The sequence below is a fragment of the Dreissena polymorpha genome, chromosome 1, assembly GCF_020536995.1.
Source record: "Dreissena polymorpha isolate Duluth1 chromosome 1, UMN_Dpol_1.0, whole genome shotgun sequence".
In the NCBI taxonomy this organism is placed as follows: Eukaryota; Metazoa; Mollusca; class Bivalvia; order Myida; family Dreissenidae; genus Dreissena; species Dreissena polymorpha.
In genome coordinates, this window is record NC_068355.1 from 59,580,688 (window position 1) to 59,608,201 (window position 27,514).

The following is a 27,514-nucleotide window of genomic DNA, read 5'->3' on the forward strand; positions in this document are numbered from 1 at the left end:
TAATAATTAATTAAGACTGGTATAAGATATCATGGTATGAGATGGTTTTCTTTAATGCAGTGAATGCAATGTAACCGTCGTGCAAGAGATTGTTTAGTATACTGTAACCTCAATGATGAACGCTTGGAATGATCATGACATGAATGAGACGCTTTCGTAACTATAGTCCGTTCTGAGCCCAACACAGAGGTGAATGTAATGTAACCGTCGTGCAAGAGATTGATCAGTGGTCAGTAATAAAAGCTGGTTGAACTGTTTGATATATTTTTAGCTCACCTGATTGCTCAGGTGAGATTTTGTGACCGGTCTTTGTCCGTCGTATGTCCGTCCGTCTGTCCATTTACATTTGCTCGTAAACACTCTGGAGGCCCCATTTATTGTCCCATCTTCATGAAACTTGGTCAGAAGCTTTGTTCCAATAAAATTTTGGATGAGTCGAAACTGGATTGTGCCGGGTCAAAAACTAGGTCACTAGGTAAAAAAAAGAAAAACCTTGTAAACACTGTAGAAGTCACATTTCATGCCCAATCTTCATGTAACTTTTTCAAAATGTTTGTCTTAAAAATATCTTGGTTGAGTTCAAAAGTGGTTCTGATCCGTTGAAAACATGGCCGCCAGTGGGCGGGGCAGTTTTCCTTATTTGGCTTTAGACAAACCTTGTAAACACTCTAGAAGTCACAATTTTTGCTCAATCATCATGAAAGTTGGTCAAAACATTGGTTCAATTGATGTCTCGGACAAGTTCAAAAATGGTCGAGATCGGTGAAAAAACATGGCAGCCAGTGGGCCAGGCATTTTTCTCTATATGTATAAAGTGGCAGTTTTCCCTATTTGGCTATAGAGAAACCTTGTAAACACTCTAGAAGTCACAATTTTTGCCCAATCATCATGAAAGTTGGTCAAAACATTGGTTTTATTGATATCTCGGATGAGTGTGAAAATGGTTGAGATTGGTGGAAAAACATGGCTGCCAGTGAGCGGGGCATTTTTCTCTATATGTATATAGTGAAAACATGTGAACAAAGTAGAAGTCACATTTTTGGCCAAATTTTCATGAAATTTGCTCAGAACATTTGTTTCCTTGAAACAAGAGTTGAGTTAAAAAATGGTTCCGGTCAGTTGAATAACATGGCTGCTGGTAGGGGGGCAGTTTTCTCATTATGCCCCCCCCCCCCTTTCGAGGAAGAGGGGGTATATTGTTTTGCTCATGTCGGTCCGTCTGTCCACCAGATGGTTTCCTGATAATAACTCAAGAGCGCTTATGCCAAGGATCATGAAACTATATAGGTACATTGATCATGACTCTCAGCTGACTCCTATTGATTTTAAGGTCACTAGGTCAAAGGTCAAGGTCACGATGACCCGAAATAGTAAAATGGTTTCCGGATGATAAATCAAGAACTCTAATGCCTAGTATCATGAAACCTCATAGATACATTGATCATGACTCGCAGATGACCCCTATTGATTTTCAGGTCACTAGGTCAAAGGTCAAGGTCACGGTGACCCAAAGCAGTAAAATGGTTTCTGGATGATAACCCAAGAACGCTTATGCCTAGGATCATGAAACTTCATAGCTACATTGATCATGACTCGCAGATAACCCCTATTGATTTTCAGGTCACTAGGTCAAAGGTCAAGGTCAGAATGACCCGAAGTAGTAAAATGGTTTCCGGATGATAACTCAAGAACGCTAAGGCCTAGGATCATGATACTTCATAGGTACATTGATCTTAAATCGTAGATGACCCCTATTAATTTTCAGGTCACTAGGTCAAAGGTCAAGGTCACAATGGCCTAAAATAGTAAAATGGTTTCCGGATGATAACTCAAGAACGCTTAGGCCTAAGATTATGAAACTTCATAGGTACATTGATCATGACTCGTAGATGATCCCTATTGATTTTCAGGTCACTAGGTTAAAGGTTAAGGTCACTTAGACCCGAAATAGTAAAATGGTTTCCGGATGATAACTCAAGAGCGCTTATGCCTAGGATCATGAAACTTAATAGGTACATTGATCATGACTCGAAGATGACCCCTTTTGATTTCAGGTCACTAGGTCAAAGGTCAATGTTGGGGTGACCTGAAATAGTAAAATGGTTTCTGGATGATAACTCAAGAACGCTTATGCCTATGATCATGAAGCTTCATAGGTACAATAAACATGACTCGCAGATGACCCCTATTGATTTTCAGGTCACTAGGTCAAAGGTCAAGCTTACGGTGACCTGAAATAGTAAAATGGTTTCTGGATGATAACTCAAGAACGCTTATACCTAGGTTCATGAAACTTCATAGATACATTGATCATGACTCGCAGATAACCCCTATTGATTTTCAGGTCACTAGGTCAAAGGTCAAGGTCACGACCCAAAATAGTAAAATGGTTTCCGGATGATAACTCAAGAACGCTTAGGCCTAGGATCAAGAAACTTCATAGGTACATTGATCATAACTCGTAGATGACCCCTATTGATTTTCAGGTCACTAGGTCAAAGGTAAAGGTCACAGTGACCTGAAATAGTAAAATGGTTTTCTGGATGATAACTCAAGAACGCTTATGCCTAGGATCATGAAACTTCATAGGTACAATGATCATGACTCGCAGATGACCCCTATTGATTTTCGGGTCACTAGGTCAAAGGTCATGGTCACGGTGACCTGAAATAGTAAAATGGTTTCTGGATAATAACTCAAGAACGCTTTTGCCTAGGTTCATGAAACTTCATAGGTATATTGATCATGACTCGCAGTTGACCCCTTTTGATTATCAGGTCAAAGGTCAAGGTCACAGTGCCAAAAAACGTATTCACACAATGGCTGTCAAGGTCACGGTGACTCAACTTAGAAAAATGGTTTCCGTATGATAACTCAAGAATGCTTACGCCTAGGATCATGAAACTTCATAGGTACATTGATCTTGACTTGCAGATAAAATAATGATGAAACTTGACCAGGATGTTTGTCTGGACAATATCTAGGTCAAGATTGACATTCGGTAAAGATTGAATGAACCAACTCCTCTCAGGTGAGCGAACTAGGGCCATCTTTGCCCTCTTGTTTATGTTAACGCGACGTGACCTTGACACATTCTAGCGTCAAATAAATCATCCTCAAGTTTTAAGCTCACCTGATTGCTCAGGTGAGCTTTTGTGACCGGTCTTTGTCCGTTGTCCGTTCGTCCGTTAACATTTGTTCGTAAACACTCTAGAGGCCTCATTTATTGTCCGATCTTCATGAAACTTGGTCAGAAGCTTTGTCCTAATAAAATCTCGGTTGAGTTCAAAACTGGGTTGTGCCGGGTCAAAAACTAGGTCACTAGGTCAAAAAAAAGAAAAACTTGTAAACACTGTTGAAGTCACATTTCATGCCTAATCTTCATGTAACTTTGTCAAAATGTTTGTCTTAATAATATGTTGATTGAGTTCAAAAGTGGTTCCGGTCTGTTGAAAAACATGGCCGCCAGTGGGCGGGGCAGTTTTCCTTATTTGGATATAGAGAAACCTTGTAAACACTCTGGAAGTCACAATTTTTGCTCAATCATCATGAAAATTGGTCAAAACATTGGTTTTATTGATTTCTCGGACGAGTTCAAAAATGGTCCAGATCGGTGAAAAAACATGGCCGCCAGTGGGTGGGGCATTTTTCTCTATATGTATATAGTGAAAACATGTGAACACTAGAAGTCACTTTTTTTGCCCAATTTTCATGAAATTTTGTCAGAACATTTGTTTCCTTGATACGAGAGTTGAGATAAAAAATGGTTCCGGTCTGTTGAATAACATGGCTGCCGGGGGGGGGGGGGGAGTTTTCTTATATTTATATAGTAAAAAAAGGCTTGTGAACACTCTAGAAGTCACATTTTTTGCCCAATAATCATAAAACTTGGTGAAAAGATTGGTTATATATATATCTCAGATGAGTTTGCAAATGGCCTCGATGGGTCAATAAACATGGCTGCCAGGGCGGTGGGGCAGTTTTCCTTATGTGACTATATAGAAAGAAACCTTGTGATCGAACACTATAGAATTCACATATTTTGCCTAATCATCGTGAAACTTAGTCAATACATTGGTTTTATTGAATTCTTGGACAAGTTGGAAAATGGCTCAGATCGGTGAAACACACGTTTTAGCTCACCTGAAAAATCTCAGTCAAGTTTGATGACGAGCAAAATCACATAATTAATGCCATAATTATTGCCCTTAGATTGTCCAAATTTTCATTATATTATACAAAATCCTTGTAAGCAAAGTTTGATGTTTGATAAGGGGGGTCAACTCAAAATATAGGTCACCATTTCAAATCTTACAAAAACAACAACACTCCCTACGCCAGAGTTTTGGTTCAATGATGTTGAAACTTGACCAGGATGTTTGTCTGGTCAATATCTAGGTCAAGTTTGACATTAGGTAAAGATTGAATGAACCAACTCTTCTCAGGTGAGCGAACTAGGACCATCTTGGCCCTCTTGTTATGTTTACCCTTTGTTCCGACAAAAAGCGCACACAATTTATGCAATGCATAACCTCACGGCAAAGCATGCATGTATTGATTTTTTGTTAATAAAAACTTTGTAGCGCAGAGAACATTGAGATCTGCTGATTTTTGTTCTTAAAAAATAGAATTATGTCGCAAATAATTTGGCATTGATATTTCTTTAAATTAATTTGAAATAAAACACACCAGATCTTTATTGTTACGGTCATTCAGTTGAGTAATTATTTAAACAGCTATTGTACTATTATTTTACTGATTGAAAAGAACATCTGGAAAAAAAAATGGATTTAGTGTTGGGTATTATGAAAAAACTGTTAGGCTTAGTACATCTACTGACCTATTGTTTATTCTGCGGTGTTATGATTATCATGTGTGGATGCATCTCTGCCGATTTGTTCCATATTTACCGGTTAGGAATTGTTTTTAATGCCATTATTAATAAATCCATACATTCTTATAAATATAATGGAGAAATAAAATGGTCTTTTGAAGTAGCATGAGAAGTACTTTAACTTACTTAAAAAGGTTTCTAATTGGCTAAGTGCTCCCAACCAATGCTTTGCCCTGCACCCACCGGGGGCCCTAGCGGCCTATGGACCCCGAGCAATATTTTCTGGTTTTCAGACATTTTCAACTTTCACCCATGTGTATGTATTTTTATGCCCCCCTTCGAAGAGGGGGTTAATTGTTTTGCACATGTCGGTCAGTCCGTCCATCCACCAGATGGTTTCCGGATGATAACTCAAGAACGCGTAGGCCTAAGATCATGAAACTTCATAGGTACATTGATCATGACTTGCAGATAACCCCTATTGATTTTCAGGTCACAAGGTCAAAGGTCAAGGTCACAGTGACTCGAAGCAGTATAATGATTTTCGGATGATAACTCAAGAATGCTTACGCCTAGGATCATGAAACTTCATAGGTGCATTGATCATGACTGGCAGATGACCCATATTGATTTTCAGGTCACTAGGTAAAAGTTCAAGGTCACAGTGAATCGAAATATTAAAATGGTTTCTGGATGATAACTCAAGAATGCTTACGCCTAGGATCATGAAACTTAATAGGAACATTGATCATGACTGGCAGATGACCCCTATAGATTTTCAGGTCACTATATCAAAGGTCAAGGTCACAGTGACTCGGAACAGTAAAATGGTTTCCCGGTGATAACTCAAGAATAATTAGGCCTAGGATCATGAAACTTTATAGGTACATTGATCATGACTGGCAGATGACCCCTACAGATTTTCAGGTCACTAGGTCAAATGTCAAGGTCACAGTGACTCGAAACAGTGAAATGGTTTTCTGATGATAACTCAAGAATAATTAGGCCTAGGATTATGAAACTTCATAGGAACACTAGGTCAAAGGTCAAGGTCACAAAGACAAAAAACGTATTCACACTATGGCTGCCACTACAGCTGACAGCCCATATGGGGGGCATGCATGTTTTACAAACAGCCCTTGTTTGTTTATTGTCCGCCATATCGTCGCTGTCGTTCTCAAACCTCGTAGCTCCAAAATTTTCAATTTTCGTCTTTTGCGAATATATGAAGTCTGGCGCGTGTTTTGTGCTTTATCTGGTAGCTCTACGCGAATCAGAGCTCTTGAAAAAGACATGTGACAAAATGTTGTAGCTTGATTGTTGGCTTTTTTTGGGGGGCGAAAAGTCGTAGAGACGTCATTTTGCCAATAGGTACTTCATTTTGTTTGGGCAAACTTAACAAAAACGTTTTTGTATTTGCAGCTACGAGGTTTCCTATCAGGACGAATTGTTGTATCTCATAAAAATGACAAAACTGTGGTGACAAAATATTGTAACAACCATTTTTGAATATCAGTATGACTTATCAGTATGACTTGCGCGAATACGGCTTATACCGTATTTTGCAACTTCATTTGTTTGGTATTTGTACAGAATTTTAATTTCTAAAACATTGTTATAAAAAAATGTGACGTTTTTTTTCTCTCTCCTGAAAAGTTGGCATTTTGTAGCTACAATGTTTGAGAACGACAGCGACGATATTGAAATCAAGTTTGTGACATGTGAAAAACACAAGGTAAAATAGTATAATCAGATTCCCTCGTAAAATTGCAGCAGCAGAAAGTGCGTTGGTACAGAAAAGCATGTGTTTAAAGACACTCACTATTTTTTTAACACGTAAAACTTTTAGAGCCATAAACAAACACCAACAAACCAAGGAATCGTTATACAATTTTTACTGTAAATTCGGTCCTGTAAATTAGACGGAAATGCTTGACCTTACACAATTTTACAGGACACGTCTGTCAGTCCAGCCATGTTTCGCGGACACTTATAATATTGATTCAATAGCATATTATCAGTGCAGCAATACTACCATGCTACATCATAGCATCCTAATTTATAGATTCATTTACACAAAAATGACAATTACTTTCAGACAGCTGCATCAAACCACCAAACTATACAATCACAGTCCTTAAATTCTCTTTACACAAAGGTAATAACTGCTTCAGGGCTGTTGGACGTACGGCCGTGGGTGTGCGAGGGTTGATGAGAGGTCGGGGTCGGGGTGCTGCTGGCACCAGAGGTGGGCGGGGCCCAGGAACCTTTGTCAGACCTCCTTTCTTCCACAGAACTCCAATTGAGGTATGTGTCTTTGTGTGTCTTATGGTATTCAGTCATAAAGCAGTATTCAATTAGAGTTCAATTATTCTTTTAAATAATCTGACGATTTTTAATAATAGAAAGGGAAAGTTAAGAATAATTTGTACTAAAGCATAAAATAGTAGCTTGGTTTTGTAAAATATTGTGGTCAAAATAAACAATTAGGTTGACATAACCCTCTGATGGATTAATGAACTGTACTTGAACCTTTCCTGAACAATCTTTATTATGCGAAGTATTAAACCTGTACAAAGCAGGGCCAACACACCAACTTTGGGGAAAGGGCCACAGCCTTTTTTTCCGGGAAAAAAGACACAATATTTGACTTTGGGGAATGAAAAATACTGAGGTAGATTGGAAATTTTGAAGAAAAACGCTTGATTTTAAAGAAATTTTTGTAGGGGAAAGGGCCTTTTTGGTTAAGGGTAAGAAAAAGAGGCCCCTTGCGAAGAAGTTTATTTTGGCCCTGTTAAGTGCCTTTAGTGTTGCTTGAAACTGACAACTGCTATAACATTTTGATAGCATGACCATGAAAGAGATTATTAATGTAGAAAATCACTTGATTCCCACTCTCTTTCATTCTTCCGAAGGAGGCAAATTTTTTCCTCGCTGTCGGTCAGTTCAAAGGGAGAAATTTTGTTCCAACTCTCTCACACATTCATCCAAACAATTCCAATCTCTTACTCAACCAGTTTTTTATCTGATTCTTATGAAACTATAAATGTTTATTATCACAATATGCAGGCAAAAGTAAATAACCAGCCGAATCTCAATAGGCATTTAAGAATATTTGCTCTTGAATTTCTCAATATATGGCTCTGTAATGATTTCTGCTCTCAAACTCAACCAGTTTTCATGGGATTGTCATCAAACTTTCTGAAAATGTAAATAAGCATAAACTGGGGGTCAAGTACAATAACCAAATACTGCCAGGCATTTATGAATTATTGCCCTTACACACAGCAAAATAAGGCCTAGCAATGATTTCTGCTGTCTTACTAAGGGTTTTCAGTACACCTGAGCAAATAACAGTAGCCTCTCTTTCAAAAAAGTTCAAGGTTTTTCTAAGAAGTCAAAGTTAAAAGTTGTCATCATAAAACAGCTTGTCTGGACAGTAAAATTGTCATTTATCATACAATAAAAAAGAATAAATTTCAACCAATGTTTGCCTTGTCTAACTGCATGTCAATTGTAAGACCTTCTCTCTACCACATAGGTCAAGATCACACTCAGAGGTCTAAAGTCAAAGTTGGCTATAAAACAGTTTGTTTCTGACACAAGTCGAGTTTTAAGAAAACATAGGCTTTTAGACACGTATCTTGTTTAAACTATGTATTTTGTATATAAAGCGGTTTTAGGCTCAAACCTCAAGACAAAAATATTTTTCAAAATATTTTAACAGTTGTTAAAAGATGATGCTAATACCATATTTTTGCTGTAATATGTGTCTCAGCTATATGACATTGTGCCGGGAATGGAGTTAAAACCTACAAATCCTATGACTTTGAAATCAAATTCTTCAAAAACACCGTTGGAGGTATTTCTTGCATTTTACCCATAGCTAGCAAAACCTAGTTTAAAAATATTGGGTATATGGAATTTCCTTGCTTGCAGAATGGAAAAGATTTGTGCATTGCTAGAGATTGCTTTTGAATGTTGTCACTTTCCAGTTAATCTCCAAAGGACATTGTCTGACAAAAAACAATTTCACAAATAAAGGCTGCACTATTTTATGCCTTCATGGAGTGGGATGAATTGAGTGTAGCACTTTTCCGTTTCATTTCTCATTTTTATGTCCCCCACTATAGTAGTGGGGGACATATTGTTTTTGCCCTGTCTGTTGGTTGGTCTGTTGGTTGGTCTGTTTGTGCCAACTTTAACATTTTGCAATAACTTTTGCTATATTGAAGATAGCAACTTCATATTTGGCATGCATGTGTATCTCATGAAGCTGCACATTTTAAGTGGTGAAAGGTCAAGGTCAAGGTCATCCTTCAAGGTCAGAGGTCAAATATAGGTGGCCAAAATCGCTCATTTTATGAATACTTTTGCAATATTGAAGATAGCAACTTGATATTTGGCATGCATGTGTATCTGATGGAGCTGCACATTTTGAGTGGTGAAAGGTCAAGGACAAGGTCATCCTGCAAGGTCGGAGGTCAAATATATGTGGCCCAAATCGCTTATTTTACGAATACTTTTGCAATATTGAAGATAGCAACTTGATATTTGGCATGCATGTGTATCTCATGGAGCTGCACATTTTGAATGGTGAAAGGTCAAGGTCATCCTTCAAGGTCAGAGGTCAAATATATGTGGCCCAAATCCCTTATTTTATGAATACTTTTGCAATATTGAAGATAGCAACTTGATATTTGGCATGCATGTGTATCTCATGGAGCTGCACATTTTGAGTGGTGAAAGGTCAAGGTCATCCTTCAAGGTCAAGTATATGGGTCAAAATTGCGAATGTAATGTCACTTCTGCAATATTGAAGCTAGCAATTTTATATTTGAAATGCGTGTGTATCTCAAGGAGCTGAACATTTTGAGTGGTGAATGGTCAAGGTCAAGGTCATCCTACAAGGTCAGCATCATATAGGGGGACATTGTGTTTCTCAAACACATCTTGTTAACTACTGGGTGTCACTACTAACTACTGGGTATCCCGCTAAAACATTTCCAACTGAATAACCTGGATGAGTAGAGATCATTAAGAAAGGACTTAAGGCTTCAATGATTTTTGCACTGTTTGTCCACTTTATAATATTTTATGACTGAAGCTTTTCTTCACTTTCATTTTAATTTATAGGTAGATCTTGCTCATTTTTTTCAGTTGAATTATGTGGATGATTGCAAAGGAAGGAAATTTGGCTGAAACAATATTAGGGTCCCAGGGAATAATCTAGAATTTACTATCTATGGGTCCCTGAACTAGCAGATTTTAGACCAATGAGTCCCAGGCCAAAATTAATGAGTCCAACTTGAAAAAGAATGGGTCCCAAATTTTGAAAGATACCAAGCTGTGAAGAACATTTAAGTGACACTAGCTCAATAACTATATTTTGCATTAAACTTTTAATAATCTCTAAAACAGCGAATTTTGAAACCAAAAAACAAATTCAGGGTTATTACTATCTTGTGTGCCTTCACATAGGCTATAAGTGTCTGTTACATGAATGTAACCTGTTACAAAATTTCAACTTTATTCAAGTCAATGATAATATTATTGTTAACATTCGAATTGCGAGCCTGATAATATTATTGTTAACATCCGAATTGCGAGCCGTTGACCTACTGTTTTAAAGTTTAGAGTTGTTTGTTTTGGATCTAGCTTCAACACCTTATTTCGGAGGCATTACTTCTGTACTATTTATGACTAAGTTACAAAAAGTTAAAGTAGGCCTTCATCCGGGGACTCTAGAATATATCATAACACACTCTATTTAAAAGGTCAATTCTAATTGGTTCGTATTATACAGCAGCGGCTCAACAAGAGCCAATCAAAAGACTTGTTGCAGTCTTCAAGCCTCATTCGGTTAAACTCAGCGTTCATCGCTACACTTTTGACTCATACCCCAGATGGTTCTTACTAATCGTGATTCGCGTATGTGTTAACGGATTCGGTTCAGCAATGCGTCCAAGTGGACGCACATATTTCAAAACTATGCGTCCATTTCGATATTTGTGCGTCATAGACGCGGAACGCGCATGTAGATTATTCCCTGGGGTCCTTTTCCGTTTAATGACAGTAACATGTCTTTTATGTAGATGATGAGAATTATAGCCCAGTGACAGTTTTCCACGAAAGAACATTAAAAAAAAAAAAAAAGAACACTTAAGACCCATTACACTTTGGGTGGTTTTATTCACTTTTTGGCGGCGGGCGGCGTCCACAGCAGTGTCAGCTCTCATTCATAAAGTTTTCATCCGGTCTTCACCAAACTTGGTCAGAAGTTGTATCTAGACAATATCTAGGTCAAGTTTGAATATGGGTTATGCCGGGTTTCAAACTAGGTCAAAGGGTCATTTAGTGCATTTCTAGTATTAAGCTTGGTGTCCGCTCTCTAATTGAAGTAGTTTTCATTCGATCTTCAACAAATTTGATCAGAAGTTGTTACTAAATTATATCTAGGTCAAGTTCAAATATGGGTCATGCCGGGTAAAAAACTAGGTCCCGAGGTTACTTAGTGCATTTCAAGCATTAAGCATGGTGTCCGCTCTCTAATTGAAGTAGTTTTTATCCGATCTTCAACAAATTTTGGTCAGAAGTTGTATCTGGACAATATCTAGGTGAAGTTCGAATATGGGTCGTGCCGGGTTTAAAACTAGGTCAAAGGGTCATTTAGTGCATTTCTAGGATTAAGCATGGTGTCCGCTCTCTAATTGAAGTAGTTTTCATTCGATCTTCACCAAATTTGATCAGAAGTTGTTACTAAATTATATCTAGGTCAAGTTCAAATATGGGTCATGCTGGGTTAAAAACTAGGTCACTGGGTCACTTAGTGCATTTCAAGGATTTAGCATGGTGTCCGCTCTCTAATTGAAGTATTTTTCATCCGATCTTCACCGAATTCGGTCAGAAGTTGTGTCTAAATGATATCTAGGTCAAGAACAAATATGTGTCTTGGCGGGTCAAAAAATAGGTAACAAGGTCACTTAATGAATTTCAAGCGTTTAGCATGGTGTCCGCTCTCTACTTGAAGTAGTTTTCATCTGATCTTCACTGAATTTGGTCAGAAGTTGAGTCTAAATGATATCTAGGTCAAGAACAAATATGGGTCTTGCCGGGTCAAAAACTAGGTCACTTAATGCATTTCAAGCATTTAGCATGGTGTCAGCTCTCTAATTGAAGTAGTTTTCATCCTGTCTTAACCAAATTTGGTCAGAAGTTGTGTCTAGATTATATCTAGGTCAAGTTCAAATATGTGCTGCTTAATTTTCAAAAATATATCATTTTGCCACTCAAATGGTAAAGCTATCAAGTTGTCCAAAACCTTCAAACGGGCGTATCTTGTGACAGTTTGGCACTCTTGTTAACTAATGCATAAAACTCACTTAAACTTTTACAGTTGAATGATCTTTTTTTGAAGATCATCGTCAAGGAAGATTTGTGGGCTATTGTCTTTTTGTCTTGTATAGAATAACTAGTGGGTTTGTTTGTGTTTAAACATGTGCTTTGGGGCCATCAGTGTCTGTTACACATTTCCAGTCACCTCAAAAATTTCTTTTCTCTGTGCATCTTGTGTACAAACACAAGCAAATTCTGCTATTTTTTTTGTCATATCTTGTGCTCATCCCACTCAACAAAGGTGTAAAGGGGTTATCTATGTTTAAGTTGGCTGTCTGTTGTTGTTATCCGAATGTCAGATTTCCAAATCGGGAACATATCATAAAAAAACTAAAACTCATGTTTGCAGGTTGATATCATTTAGGTGTTGTAAAATGCACTTGCACCATAACTTGTGTTCCCCCTTTATTGCACATTTTTGTACTAAGATGTTGAGCTGAGCTTTTCATGAAAACTATTATAGGTATCAAATAGAAACTAACACAGTTAGGTATATCTTTGTTAGGGGATGAACAGTGGTGTAGTGGATATGGTGACCGCCTAGCGGGAGGTCACAGGTTCCATCCCCATGTGGAAGCGGTCTTTAGATTTCCCCAATAGACACCAAGTACTGGTTCTAGTCCTAGGAAAAGGACTCGAAAGTGTTTCGTATAAGCCTTAGGCTTTCTATTCAATTGAGCTAAAATAAATAGGTTTAAACTAAACTAACAGTGTGGAAAGTGCAGTGCATTAGAGCCAAAAATTATGCTGTCATACTTTCAATTTTATAGCCCTTGTGAATTTTCATGTTGAAATTTTGTACATGGGTTATCTCAACTTTGAAGTATCAATGCAATAAACTTGTAGGCATGACAGTGACAGTTCTAATTGGGTCTCACCGTCTGATAATGCCAGTAACAGCAGGGCTCAACATTAACCTAAAAACCAACTTGCCCTGCTGGGCAAGTACTTAGAAAATCTACTTGCCCTGAACGTAAAGCCATTTGCCCAAACATGAAATATCACATTAACTGTTAACCTCATATTTTGTAATGAAGATCAAAATGACACACCACAAAACCTTTTTTATTTTTGCACATTTAACAAAATGATTACAGCAATTAAAGTCTAATTAAAGTCTAAATTAAATGCTTTGTTCTTTTTTGCACTTGCCCGGTTGGACAACTAGATTATAAAATAACTTGCCTGGACCCACCTTTTACTTGCCAGGGGCAATAGGACAACCGTTAATGTTGAGCCCTGAACAGCGTGATTGACAAATCAAACTGATTCCTCTTTGTAGATACATGGTATTGTCTAGATATTGTAAGGGACATCTGCATGGTTTCATCTTTGCCAGGAGTTTGGTGAGCGCCTTAGGCCATAAAGATTCTGCTATATGCTATTGAGAACCCTGTAGAACACTTACTAAGCTTATCCTTGTACATATCCATGTGCACAAGCTATATTGTCCCCTACCGGTGAAACTGGAGGGAACTTATGGTTTGCACTCTGTCTGCCAGTCTGTCTGTTAGTCAGTCACACTTTTCTGGATCCTGCAAGAACTTAAAGTTCTTCGTATTTTTTCGTGAAACTTGAAACATGGACAGATGGCAATAAGGACATTATGCACGGCATTTCATTTTGTTCCTACGACAAGAATTCTGGATGCTATCGCAACAAATACAAAAATATAAAAAAATCTGAAAATAGTGGAGTTTCACTGGTAGGGGACCATAATGCTTTTAATGTCATATTTGATCACTGCAGTGCTAATATTTTGGCCCAAAACCACCTTGCAGAAATTATGTAATCCTTACCAACTAGTGTCATTTATTCAGAATCAAATAGGACGGGCCCCTGATACCATTTTTTCAGATTCTCTGTAGTGCTTACCATTTTAAGCATTTCAGAAATGCTGTAAGCTCATTTGAATTTTTGATTGGTGGAAAGGCTGACCCAAAACAGTTGTGGTTACCCAAGATTAATATTTAAGAATAAGTAATTTCAGAAAGTCAATAGTGCTTGCCTAAAAATGACTTATTTTCGAAAGTGCTTGTACATTACTGTTAATTTTGAATTGCAGAATAGTTATGCTTTTTTACCTTGAAACATCATGATTAAATTATTGATTGCTTATGTTTTGATAACTCAACCAACACAAAAGAAGACTTGCATAAATGCCTTATTGACATGTCAACATTAAAAGTGCACATCAAAAAAAAAATATTTTGAAAATTGTCAATGACATACACAAATAAAAAAATGCTTTAAACCATAATAATAAGTGTAAGATTAAAACTCACATGCCTGGTCTGGCCTTAAATCCTTCTTATTTTAGAACTCTGGACTATTTTGGATCTTTGATTTTTTCACTTGAGCAATACAAAGGTGACAAAGGTGTGGAAACATGGTTGTTAAATTGTACAAGAGGGTTAAACAATTCTCCCATGTTGTCGGACTATTCTTGTTTGTTTTTTGCTGGAGCAGATTTTAGAAGATCTTTGCCATAAGAACTCCTGGGGTACACCAACATACCAACTGTTCTCAACTGTGCAAGGCATTGGAAGAGACGGATCTTCTGATATGCAGCTTTTCCTCTACAAGGTACTTTGGAGTTTGCATGAACTGTAAGTAGGTCGTGCTAGACAAAGTAAAGTAGTTCAATGTATATGTAGACTATTACAGGAAGCAAACTGGTATATTGACATTGGGTTTGAAAAATGCAAAAGTTCAAATCTTGTATGCTTGTCTGTTTTCACAATTTATGGCAAAGCTCAGGTTGAGGTTTTTTGATCACCTTTTGCCAATTGCCAATGGTGTGTTAGAAATTGTTTGTAAACTTTTCATTAAAATGGAATCACCTACACCCATGGACTTATTTTGAAAAAACCTCTCTGGGATGATCCATTGATGACCCTCTTTCACATTTATTCAAATCGTTCTTTGCACTGGGTATATCGGTACGCAGGGCTAAAATAAATTTACATATAAATTTACTTATTGTGAAACTAAAAAGATCAGGGTAAAATATTTGTGTGTTACATGTAAAATTGGTCATCTACTGAGTTCAAATCATACTAGGATCAAATATATAATCAAGTAAATAGTATTTGTTGCACTGTTAGTAACTGATGGTGTTTTGGATATACACCCTTAGTAACTTCATACCTTTCTAACAGTGTAACAATTATATCTCACCGACTACATTTTCCTCGTTGCCTTAATTAGATATTCATATATAGACGTGTGTTAGGGTCAATATTTCATATGATCCTATTTTGTTTGTTTTTTAAAATATATAACAAAACCGGCTTTGAGTATTTATAGTTTCATTCACTCGATTATGACATTTTTGACATATCTCGTGTGATGTTATTTCTGTGATGAAACATACTAGTTTAAACCAATTTTTTTTAACATATTAAAAACGCAGTTGTATTTAAATATTATGTGTTTGTGTGTTTAGCACTTTTAGGATGGATTATTAAAAAAGAGTGTGAATAATAATAAGTGTTGGAATATAGGGCTCGATTGAAACGGTGAGTTTTAAGTGGCGATTTCTGATGTATGTGTGAAGAATGTTTCTAATGAAATCCTATCGAAAATACGATTGCAAATGAATGCTAAAGGGTTGTTTAAAGTTGTTGACATTTTCTACATTTATGAGATTTTTTAATTGTAATCATTTATTTCTGGCCATAATGGATTATTTTCTGTGGGGCGTAAATAGTGGAATTTTTTGCTTGCCCGCTTTTATTTTTACTCGTTTTTGCAAAGAACGTTGAAGTTTGAAAAACTAGATCACTGGGTGAAGTATTGGGCATTTCATGTACCTTGAAATTAGATGAGCGCTTGAGGACCATCATGGTCCTCTTGTTTCTTTAATTTAAAACTTGTTTATGACTAAAATACCTAAAATATGCATTACAGTAATTTTTGCCTACATTTAGGTGGCGATTCCAGGTTTAACAGGGAATATTCCATTTCAACCTAACAAAATGTGCAGGTCCACGGATGAAGCAAAGTCATTTGCAGCAGAGTTTGTTCTCCATCAACTTGGCATGCCTACAGAAGGATCAGGTCATATGAAATGGTTTTAATAAAATCTTTACAAAATACAGTACTTTACATTGCAAAATGTAAACCCATTTTAAGTTCACCTTTTGCCATGTTGACTGTTGACTGTCAGTGCCTTCACTATTTGCCATATTAAAATTCTATAGACCACATTTACTTCCCATCTTTAAGAAACTTCAGAAAATGTGTTTGAATGATGAGTCAGCCAATCTCAAAACTGAGTTATGTGGGTGAAAAAAAGAAGTCTTGTTTTGGCTAAATAGACGCAAAACTTGCCCAGAATATAAGTTTTTATGTTACCTAGCCAATTTTTAATTAGGCTCAACATGTTGTCAAAATGGCTCTGTTCTATTGAAAAACATGGCAACCAGGATTTTGGGTATTGTTCAATATATTGCTGTTTTGAAGGCTTGTGAAAACTACATTTTCACTACATGTTTTATAGGTACCAGCTGAGCACAGTCTTGTGCCTTTAGTTTTGCATTTTGTTTTAAATATTTACATGGGTGGGATTTTTCCACGGATTTTTGCAGATCTGATTCAACCAGGAGCCATTTGTTAGATAAGTGTCAATTTGTAAAAAAAAAATGATAATAGGGGATGGGGTACAACCAATGTAGCTGCATTCATCAGCGGATACAAAACTGGACTTTAAATCTCTCCACATACGTATATTACACTTGCAGCTATATCCCCTGTGTAAGAATATTTTTATGCTCCCCCCAAAATTTATTTTTGGGGGAGCTTATAGTCCCCGCTTCGTCTGTCCGTCCGTGTTTCCGTGTGTCCGTCCATGCACAATTTTTGTCCGGGCTATTTCTCAGAAACTAATGACCGAAATTCAATGAAACTTTATGTGAAGCTTCACTACCAAGAGCAGATGCGCATATTATCAGCGGGTTCTGGTCAGATGATTTTTCACAGAGTAATGGCCCTTTGAAATTTTCCATTAACTGTACATATAGTGCAATTCTTGTCCGGGCTATTTCTCAGCAACTAATGACCGGAATTCAATGAAACTTTATGGGAAGCTTCACTACCAAGAGGAGATGTGCATATTATCAGCGGGTTCTGGTCAGAAGATTTTTCACAGAGTAATGGCCCTTTGACATTTTCCATTAACTGTACATATAGTTCAATTCTTGTCCGGGCTATTTCTCAGCAACTAAGGACTGGAATTCAACCAAACTTTATGGGAAGCTTCACAACCAAGAGGAGATGTGCATATTATCAGCCGGTTCTCATCGGATGATTTTTCACAGAGTTATGGCCCTTTGAAATTTTCCATTGTACATATAGTGCATTTCTTGTCCGGGCTATTTCTCAGCAACTAATGACTGGAATTCAATGAAACTTTATGGGAAGCTTCACTACCAAGAGGAGATGTGCATATTATCAGCCGGTTCTCGTCGGATGATTTTTCACAGAGTTATGACCCTTTGAAATTTTCTATCGTACATATAGTGCAATTCTTGTCCGGGCTATTTCTCCCCAACTACTGACTGGAATTCAATGAAGCTTTATGGGAAGCTTAACTACCTTGAGGAGATGCGCATGATATTTGCGGGTTCTGGTTAGATGATTTATTTAGAGTGTTATGGCCCTTTGAAATTTTTAATTTGCTAAACCATCCATCATATTATTTTGTCCAAAGTTATGCCCCTCAAAACGTTTCCTTTTATCTGAATATATAGTGCAATATTGTGACCAAAAAAACACTTTGGGGAGCTTCTCCGTCTCCAACGGTTTCTTGTTTGAAACTGTTGTTGGCTGTTGTTTCCCAATATTTGTATCAAAATTTATCTGTGCAAATTTTTTTGTTATTCGTTTTTTTGCTTCTTTTGCAAATGGCGTGGTTCTGGAGATTATCAAAAGAATGTATGATTTTCTACTAAATTTCTGTAATTGACAAATCAGTTGAAAATAAATTTTTATGGGAACTACTTTTACAAATGATAATTATAAATCAGAAACACTTAAAGTTTTCTTGTGCAAGGAAGATAGGCTGTCCATTTGAGTCAAGTTACTTTAAAAAAAAATCGTTTTTTCTTGATCCTGATTTAAATTGTAAAATGTTGTTTGTTGAAGTTCATATAAAGACACTGTAATAGTGCTGACCATATTTCCGTGATTAAAAAAACACTTCAGCATAAAATTATATATTGCTTGTATTGTTCATAGGGATCAGGTAATTAAATAAAGACAATTACAGAAATCAATCCAATTAATACTGTTATTGTCAATAGCTTCTGTATGACTTTGAAAAAAGGTTTTTACAAATCTGTTTGTTAAGTTCAATTAAATGTTTATTTCTGTGTATGTCGTAGAAGGTGTGCCACCCTGTTATGTGCATTTGGTTTTATAGCTCACCTGATTGCTCAGGTGAGCTTTTGTGCTGGTCTTTGTCTGTCGTATGTCCCTTCGTCCGTTAACATTTGCTCGTAAGCACTCTAGAGGCCACATTTCTTGTCCCATCTTCATGAAACTTGGTCAGAAGCTTTGTCCCAATGAAATCTCAGCCAAGTTCGAAACTGGGTTGTGCCGGGTCAAAAACTAGGTCACTAGGTCAAAAAAAGAGAAAAACCTTGTAAACACTGTAGCAGTCACATGTCATGCCCAATCTTCATGTAACTTTGTCAAAATGTTTGTCTTAATGATATCTTGGTTGAGTTCAAAAGTGGTTCCGATCCGATAAAAAACATGGCCGCCAGTGGGCGGGGCAGTTTTCCTTATTTGGCTTTAGAGAAACCTTGTAAACACTCTAGAAGTCACAATTTTTGCCCAATCATCATGAAAGTTGGTCAAAACATTGGTTCAATTGATGTCTTGGACGAGTTCGAAAATAATAGAGATCTGTGAAAAAACATGGCCTCCAGTGGGCGGGGCATTTTTCTCTATATGAATATAGTGGCAGTTTTCCCTATTTGGCTATAGAGAAACCTTGTTAACACTCTGGAAGGCACAATTTTTGCCCAATCATCATGAAAGTTGGTCAAAACATTGCTTTTATTGATATCTCGGACGAGTTTGAAAATGGTCGGGATTGGTGAAAAACATGGCTGCCAGTGGGCGGGGATTTTTTCTCTTTATGTATATAGTGAAAACATGTGAATGCAGAAGAAGTCACATTTTGGCCCAATTTTCATTAAACTTCCTCAGAACATTTGTTTCCTTGATACGAGAGTTGAGTTCAAAAATGGTTCCGGTCAGTTGAATAACATGGCTGCTAGGAGGGAGGCAGTTTTCTCATTATGCCCCCCCCCCCCTTTTCGAAGAAGAGGGGGTATATTGTTTTGCTCATGTCGGTCCGTTCGTCCATCAGATGGTTTCCGGATGATAACTCAAGAGCCCTTATGCCAAGGATCATGAAACTTCCTAGGTATATTGATTTTGACTCAGATGACCTCTATTGATTTTCAGGTCACTAGGTCAAAGGTCAAGGTCACGATGACCTGAAATAGTAAAATGGTTTCCGGATGATAACTCAAGAACACTTATGCCTAGGATCATGAAACTTCATAGATACATTGATCATGACTCGCAGATGACCCCTATTGATTTTCAGGTCCTTAGGTCAAAGGTCAATGTCACGGTGACCCAAAGCAGTAAAATGGTTTCTGGATGATAACTCAAGAACGCTTTTGCCTAGGATCATGAAACTTCATAGCTACATTGATCATGACTGGCAGATAACCCCTATTGATTTTCAGGTCACTAGGTCAAAGGTCAAGGTCACCATGACCCGAAATAGTAAAATGGTTTCCGGATGATAACTCAAGAACGCTTAGGCTTAGGATCATGAAACTTCATAGGTACATTGATCATGACTCGCAAATGACCTCTATTGATTTTCAGGTCTCTTGGTCAAAGGTCAAGATCAGTGACCCGAAATATTAAAATGGTTTCTGGATGATAACTCAAGAATGCTTGTGCCTAGGATCATGAAACTTTATAGGTACATTGATCATGACTCACAGATAACCCCTATTTATTTTCAGGTCACTAGGTCAAGGTCACGGTTACCCAAAATAGTAAAATGGTTTCCAGATGATAACTCAAGAACACTTATGCCTAGGATCATGAAACTTCATAGGTACATTGATCATGACTCGAAGATGACCCCTATTGATTTTCAGGTCACTAGGTCAAAGGTCAAGGTTATGGTGACCTGAAATAGTAAAATGTTATCTGGATGATAACTCAAGAACGCTTATGCCTAGGATCATGAAACTTCATAGGTACAATGATCGTGACTCGCAGATGACCCCTATTGATTTTCAGGTCACTAGGTCAAAGGTCAAGGTCACGGTTACCCAAAATAGTAAAATGGTTTCCAGATGATAACTCAAGAACACTTATGCCTAGGATCATGAAACTTAATAGGTACATTGATCATGACTCGAAGATGACCCCTATTGATTTTCAGGTCACCAGGTCAAAGGTCAAGGTCATGGTGACCTGAAATAGTAAAATGTTATCTGGATGATAACTCAAGAACGCTTATGCCTAGGATCATGAAACTTCATAGGTACAATGATCATGACTCGCAGATGACTCCTATTGATTATCAGGTCACTAGGTCAAAGGTCAAGGTCACAGTGCCAAAAAACGTATTCACACAATGGCTGTCAAGGTCATGGTGACTCAACATAGAAAAATGGTTTCCGGATGATAACTCAAGAATGCTTACGCCTAGGATCATGAAACTTTATTGGTACATTGATCATGACTTGCAGATGAAATAATGATGAAACTTGGCTTGGATGTTTGTCTGGACAATATCTAGGTCAAGTTTGACATTTGGTAAAGATTGAATGAACCAACTCCTCTCAGGTGAGCGAACTAGGGCCATCTTGGCCCTCTTGTTAAAAATAAGTCATTGATTTTTCATCCCCTCGGACTTCTCCTAAATCTTACCCCTAATAATAAGAAGCTTCAAGATGAAAATCCACATGTATAAGAATTGTTTTGCCATTTGCTGTCATGTACTAAAATATTAATTTGGCTCTATATGTGTGTAGGTGCAGCAGGGGACATGTACGGTGCACGTCCGTTTGCAATGCCCATGTCCATTCCCATGCCTGGAGGAATTGGTGCCCCACCCCCAGTTGATGTCTACACTGGATCCATCATAAAGCTCCCACCACCACCCCAAGGTATATTCAATGCAACAAAGTCTGTAGGTAGAGATAAACTTGTCTGACAAAGTTATCCTACAATTATAAACTGACAACATTCATGCTTGCTTGCATTGTTATTATAAATCATGTCAAAACTTCCAGGACAGTCACTTGAGAATAACGGTAAATTGCAGACAACAGTCAGTCTGGATTCCCCACCCACCCCGACGAAAATCACTAAGTTGTAAAAGTTTGACTCAAACAAAGCAACAAACAAAATGACAGGGCACAAAAAAATGTCATGTCCCCCAGTATAGACTGGTGGACATAAAATCTTGCAGGATCTGGGAAGAGGCAAGGGCTGTTTGTCACTATATGGACTAGATTTTACTTCAGACTGTTGCTATATACGGTACTGATTATGCGTAATAGATCAGGTTTATTGTGTTCAATAGTGACTAAACACTGCAGAAAAAAAGTAGTTTGAAGAAGAATTTACAGTAATTTTATTCTTGAATTTCAGTGGAGCAATTCTACCAGACAAGCTATCCACCGCCACCACCAGTTTCAAGCATGCTGCCTACATTCTAGTGTGATTTGTGATCTCTTAAGAAGGGCTGTTGAATACTGGCATATATTTTGTAACATATTTTTAATTGGTTACTTTATTCTTAAATGTTAGTTTTTGAACTGGAATTTTATTGTGTTAAGCTATAAAGATGAGCTTTGAAAGTATTCAAATTTTGAAAAATAAAAGAAATTACATTTTAAATACAAAAGACAGCAGTCTGGATTGTTGAATTGTGGGTAATGCAGTCAAGATGTGCATGTATTGAATGTGCTATTAATGAGATATATGAGGCTATCATAGCATGTTGCTCATTATTAAGCTGTGATGTGTTGCTGTATTTTTGTATGTTGAACATATTTACACTTACATAAATTTTTGCAATATATACGAAGTATTTTTTAATTAAAATTTTTGATGTGCTCATTTGAATTTACTGAAATTTTTATTTTATTTTTAAGATATTTTTATGTGGTTAAGCAAAATGTTGGTACATCCAAACTGAATAGAGCTAAATAGTAAGTTCCCAAATAAAAACAAGAAAATTTGTTCTTAATTTTTCTATGGCATAATACATAAAAATGAAAAAAAAAGTTAATTTCATTATAGGCATTTGACTGATTTTTAAAGTAAATATATATGCAGGCCTTGAAAAATCCACTCCACAGCTCGAATTTACAAGTAAAGTTGATGGTTGGGCGAGTAATGTTGGTAAAAAAATAATTATCAAAATCAGCTTCTTTCGTTTTGTAGATGTTATAGTGCTCTTAGCTAATCGATTAATAGTGAAAAAGACAGTTAAATATATTGGTCATTCCATGAAGTATAAAATTTCATTTTAGTGTAAATATCAATAAAATAAAAACATACATAACTGGTTTATTATAATACTTCTTATATTTAATTATAAATAAACAGAAAAAAATAATTATTAATAAACAGAATATTTCTTTATTACAATGAGACAAAGTCAGATGATAGTTTAAGTTTAGAAAAAGGTTTTGGTTGTTCATTACTATAAATATAGATTTTTCATATTTTTTAATGCAGGGCGAGATGATTAAAGTGAAGGGCGAGTGGATTGTCTGGCCTACTCGCCCTGCAGGGTGAGTGGCTCTGGAATTTTTTTTCAAGGCCTGATAGGAGTGTATTAAAACCCAGAACAATTAGTAAAAACATATACAAAAGTGGTTTGCACAAATAATGGGAACACTTGTGATTGCTCGAAAATAAGACCGCAAGTATTACATATATACTGGTGAATGAGAAGATTCTTAAATGCACAAGCCATTTCTGTAAAATTGTTTTGAGAATTTTGAAAGTTTCTTTTACAGTTTCTTGAGGTACATGTGGTTATTTGATGTCATCGAGATTTCTCAGATACATTATGTTGCAATTCTATCTTTACTTTGGATGCAAAGTTGTGTTTATGAACTTTTTATTGCTATGTTTCACTTTTTAGTTTTTACTGTTATTTAAAAAAAATTACAATCAGTTTAATGCAAGAGTTTTTTTCAGTCAATATAAGAGCACAGATATTTGGGTGTAGGTACAAAACAAACTGAGTCTGATAAGACTGGTTTTGGGTTGTTATTTTTATGACAATATTAAGTTTGTTAAAAATCAAGATGGTGGGTTAGGAATAATTTATAAATATGGAAATTAGGCTATTTTTCACATCTGATGTCTATGCTCTTAGACTGAAAGTAATTAAGAATTGATTTCATACATTGGTTGTGCCAAAGCAAGATTTGCAATGTTGGAAGGGTATGGACTGGAGTGTGTTGTTTTTTGTTTTTTTTTAACATTTTCAGTATTACCATCCTTCAATGTATTAATGGTTTTTGGATTTGTTTAATTGTAATCAAAATTGTTGACAATGTTTCAATGAGGAATTTAATGAAAATTTCCATCATAATGTATTCAGCATCAACAATTACCTATTTATTTTAATGTATTGTGTCATTTTAAGACTGTCCCAAATGAGATTTGTTGCCTTTTTGCAACTATTTTGTTACTTAGGTATATGTAGTTATTCGCTTTTCAGATTTTTATTAACACATTTGAATCAAAATCACTTTTAAACAAAAAACTATTACTGTAATGATTTGGTTATGATTTTGAAAAAGAAGACAATCAGTAGATGATTATTAAGGTTAGATCCTATTGTAAATTAAAATAAGTAGAGAAAGTATCATGAACAAATGTAATTTCCAATGTCTGATGTTTACCTGGTGACATGTTATTTAACATATAAATAACCAAGCAATCAGGGCTGAGAATTCTCATTTTATAATGTTTTTGCTGATTATTATGACAATCTAAAGTATTTTTGCTCTAATGCTTGTTTACAGTCTTAATCATGTTTTGTTTTCCGAAATACCATGAAAAGAATGTTTCTTACATCCAGTTTATCATTAGTTGTTTTTTTTGCAAGCTATTGCTAGGGAGATGTGACAATTGCAAAAGCATGTATTGCTAGACTTCAACTCTTGTTTTTATGTTAGTATAGTTTTTATAAGTTTTAAGTTAGTTACATGTCTGCTAAGTTAATTTATATAAGTTTTTAGTTAGTTTTAATAATTCTTGAGTATATTACTCTATCTGTTTGTGTGGTTGGAAATTCAAATTCCGAGCTACTGACAATCCAGGTATTTGAGAGTTACAAATGGTAAATACTATTTTATACCAACCTGCGACCTGGACTCCAGGTTGCGCTTTAATCAGTAAAATGAGCCACAAAAATGCTTTCTAGCATAAATAAGTACACAAATTATTAATGTATTTAATAACGCCAATTAAAATAATTAACGTGGTATGGTTTGCTTGCAGAATTATTAGATTAAATCACAGTTTCAAATACGTCATTACTGTTCCTGAAAAGGTGAACAATTTTACATTGTTAATTGTATATCATCTGGGGATAGTGGCTTTAATGTGAAGCATGAAAATATTACAACTGTTTCCATTTGGACATATGTTATGTGAGTTTTTTTTAATGAGAGTATCTTTAAATGTATCCTTGCACTTTAATCTCATCTACATTTATTATAATTATGCATATTTATATATAATGGTTGTACTTATATACTTTCTTAGACCTTCTATATGTAGTCTTTTGATATATATGAAAAGATTCCTAAAATATATTTATTCATAACATATGCATGGCTTTATTCGTAGTAAAGTTAGAAAAATAATTGTCAAAACTAATAATATTTTAAAATAAAGTTTTATTAGACCTTTTATGTAATGCGTTTTTCCCCATTGATTTAACAATAATTAGATATACATAAAGAATTGCGATAAGACAACACACAACTATTTTATTTATAATTTATCAATATGTATGTGTGAATATCGATATTAGAAGTGTGTGATAACCTTAGTGTATGATAGATTTTTGTGTACACAATGTTGGTTAGTTTTTTGTGTACACAATGTTGATTAGTTTATCATGTCATGTTTGAAAGAAGCCAACTTGCTTATTCTAAGATTGGTTTCACAAAATGTGATACTGTTTAATGGTACTCACATTTATCTTAAACTGCCTCAATTAAGTTGCTGTTTACAAATGCTTACCAGTATTTTCTACACTACAAAAACGTGTTTTGACATGCTTGTGATATACTTTACTTGGCACAGGCTTTGTGTTGTCTTCTAGTCCAGTATGCCAATGTTATATGGTGCTAACAAGTTATTAATTATTCCCCATTAATTATTATTCTGTCCATCGTCTGTCTGTAGAACCAAAAATGTCCAAATGTGCAATACAATTTTCAAAGTACAATTTTAAAGGCATGGTTTCTCGCAGTTTGCATATGTTCATTATTTCATCTGAAAATTAAAAAATATATATTTATATTTAAATATTTCTTAAACTAAAATAAGAGTCAACTTGAAACTAAATAGCTAGATCTTTGGAGGGGAGGGGGAGACGAGCAATTCACTAGAAACGTTAGATACTTTAGACTTAACGCCCTTAGTAACTTTTTTAGCTTGAATTTGAAAACTAAAAAATATAAACTTGGAATTTAATAAAACTTGGAATTTAATAAATATTTATTTTCTATTAATGGGATGCATAGTTTACCAGAGCCATAACTCTTACTCTTGCCATATTTTTAGAATTATTGCCCTTCATTATTATTTAAGCATAAATTTGGTTCCGAGCTTATCCTTTATAAAAAAAATCGTATGTGGGATGGTCTCGATGAGGGGCAGTATACTGCATAAGAACTGAACTCCTGCTTTCATAATGACACTATTATTGCCGAACTGAATTTTTATGCTGGAATCTGGTAAAGACATATCATAACTACAATATAGGTATCAAGATGAAACGCAATTGGTAGGATATTTGCTTTTTTTTGGGGGGGGGGAATACAAATTCCTTAAGCTGAACTTCTAATGCTGTCTGACAAAGAAGTGTGGGAGGGGTATTTCTTTCATGACAGTGACAGTTCTAATTGTTATAAGCATGTTATTGCTTTTATTAAAACATGAGTCCAAGATGGTCTTTCAGTACACTTGAAACATGTAGCTCAATTCTGCATGATGTTTTATTTCAAAACTAACAGTTATTTATTTACTGCCGCCTCATAAAAGTTATCAATTTAGAAGTAGTGTTCTGTGTTTTAATATGTGTATGTATGTTCAAAATGGTTTGCTCAAGAGTGTTGGTAAAATGTGATGTGTTTACAACAACACAAGCTGGTCTTGATAGTGTTTAGATGGGCACCATATGTGAATTATTTCTATGTTCATTTACTTTATTCTACACTGTTTTACTCTTTTTATTGCATGTATTGAAGTTTATTTGTTATGTTAACACTTCAAGTAAAGTAAAACTATACCCAGTGTTGTGATTTTATTTTGACCACTTGACATGAAGTTGACATTATTATCCCCGCCAAATTTTTTTTCAGTGGGGATATCCTAATTGGTCCTGTCCGTTCGTCTGTGCGTCCGTCCTTCCGTCTGAAACTTGGTCCAGAGCATAACTCCAAATCTATTCAATGGATTTACTTTAAACTTAAAATATAAACAGACGGCAAGTAGGAGAAGTGCAGTGACCAAGAACCATAACTCTACCTTATATTTTGAATTATCTCCCTTTATTTAAATTCAAAGTAAATTTTGTATGGAGCATCACTCTAAATATACTGAACGGATTTACTTGAAACTTAAAATATAAACAGATGGCAATGAGGGGGAAGTGCAGTTACTAAGATCCATAACTGCATATACCTTAATTTTTGAATTATCTCCCTTTGTAATTTCAAAGTAAATTGTGTATGGAGCATAACTCTCAAATCTACTGAAGGGATTTACTTGAGCTAGAAATATAAACAGATGGCAACTAGTTAAAGTGAAGTTAACATGAACCATAACTCTTACGGTCATAGTTTTTTTTATTATCTCCCTCCATTTTGTGTATTTTTATTTTATTTATTTTTATAATTTTAAATTATATTTAATTTCATAGTAAATATTTTAGCTTTTCAATTTTTAGCTCACCTGTGACGAAGTGACATT

At 35.8% G+C, this 27,514-nt stretch overlaps 2 protein-coding genes across 5 annotated transcripts in view; both read left to right on the plus strand.

Moving 5' to 3' along the window:
• LOC127882362 (uncharacterized) overlaps positions 1–14,687 on the plus strand; it is a 175,660-nt gene extending 160,973 nt beyond the window's left edge. The window contains exon 3 of the transcript XR_008050514.1: positions 9,134–14,687. The gene's annotated coding sequence lies outside the window, so the exon portion shown is untranslated. The remainder of the gene's footprint in view (positions 1–9,133) is intronic.
• LOC127882462 (probable RNA-binding protein 46) overlaps positions 1–26,831 on the plus strand; it is a 67,102-nt gene extending 40,271 nt beyond the window's left edge. For 3 of the 4 annotated variants that reach the window (XM_052431109.1, XM_052431121.1, XM_052431117.1), the window contains 6 exons: positions 7,009–7,141; positions 8,613–8,696; positions 14,699–14,815; positions 16,162–16,291; positions 21,310–21,444; positions 21,932–26,831. In XM_052431109.1, the coding sequence (XP_052287069.1) occupies positions 7,009–7,141; positions 8,613–8,696; positions 14,699–14,815; positions 16,162–16,291; positions 21,310–21,444; positions 21,932–21,999 (667 nt within the window). In that variant the 3' untranslated portion in view covers positions 22,000–26,831. The remainder of the gene's footprint in view (positions 1–7,008; positions 7,142–8,612; positions 8,697–14,698; positions 14,816–16,161; positions 16,292–21,309; positions 21,445–21,931) is intronic. The other variant, XM_052431131.1, reaches the window with a different exon arrangement.
• The last annotated feature ends 683 nt before the right edge of the window (positions 26,832–27,514 follow it).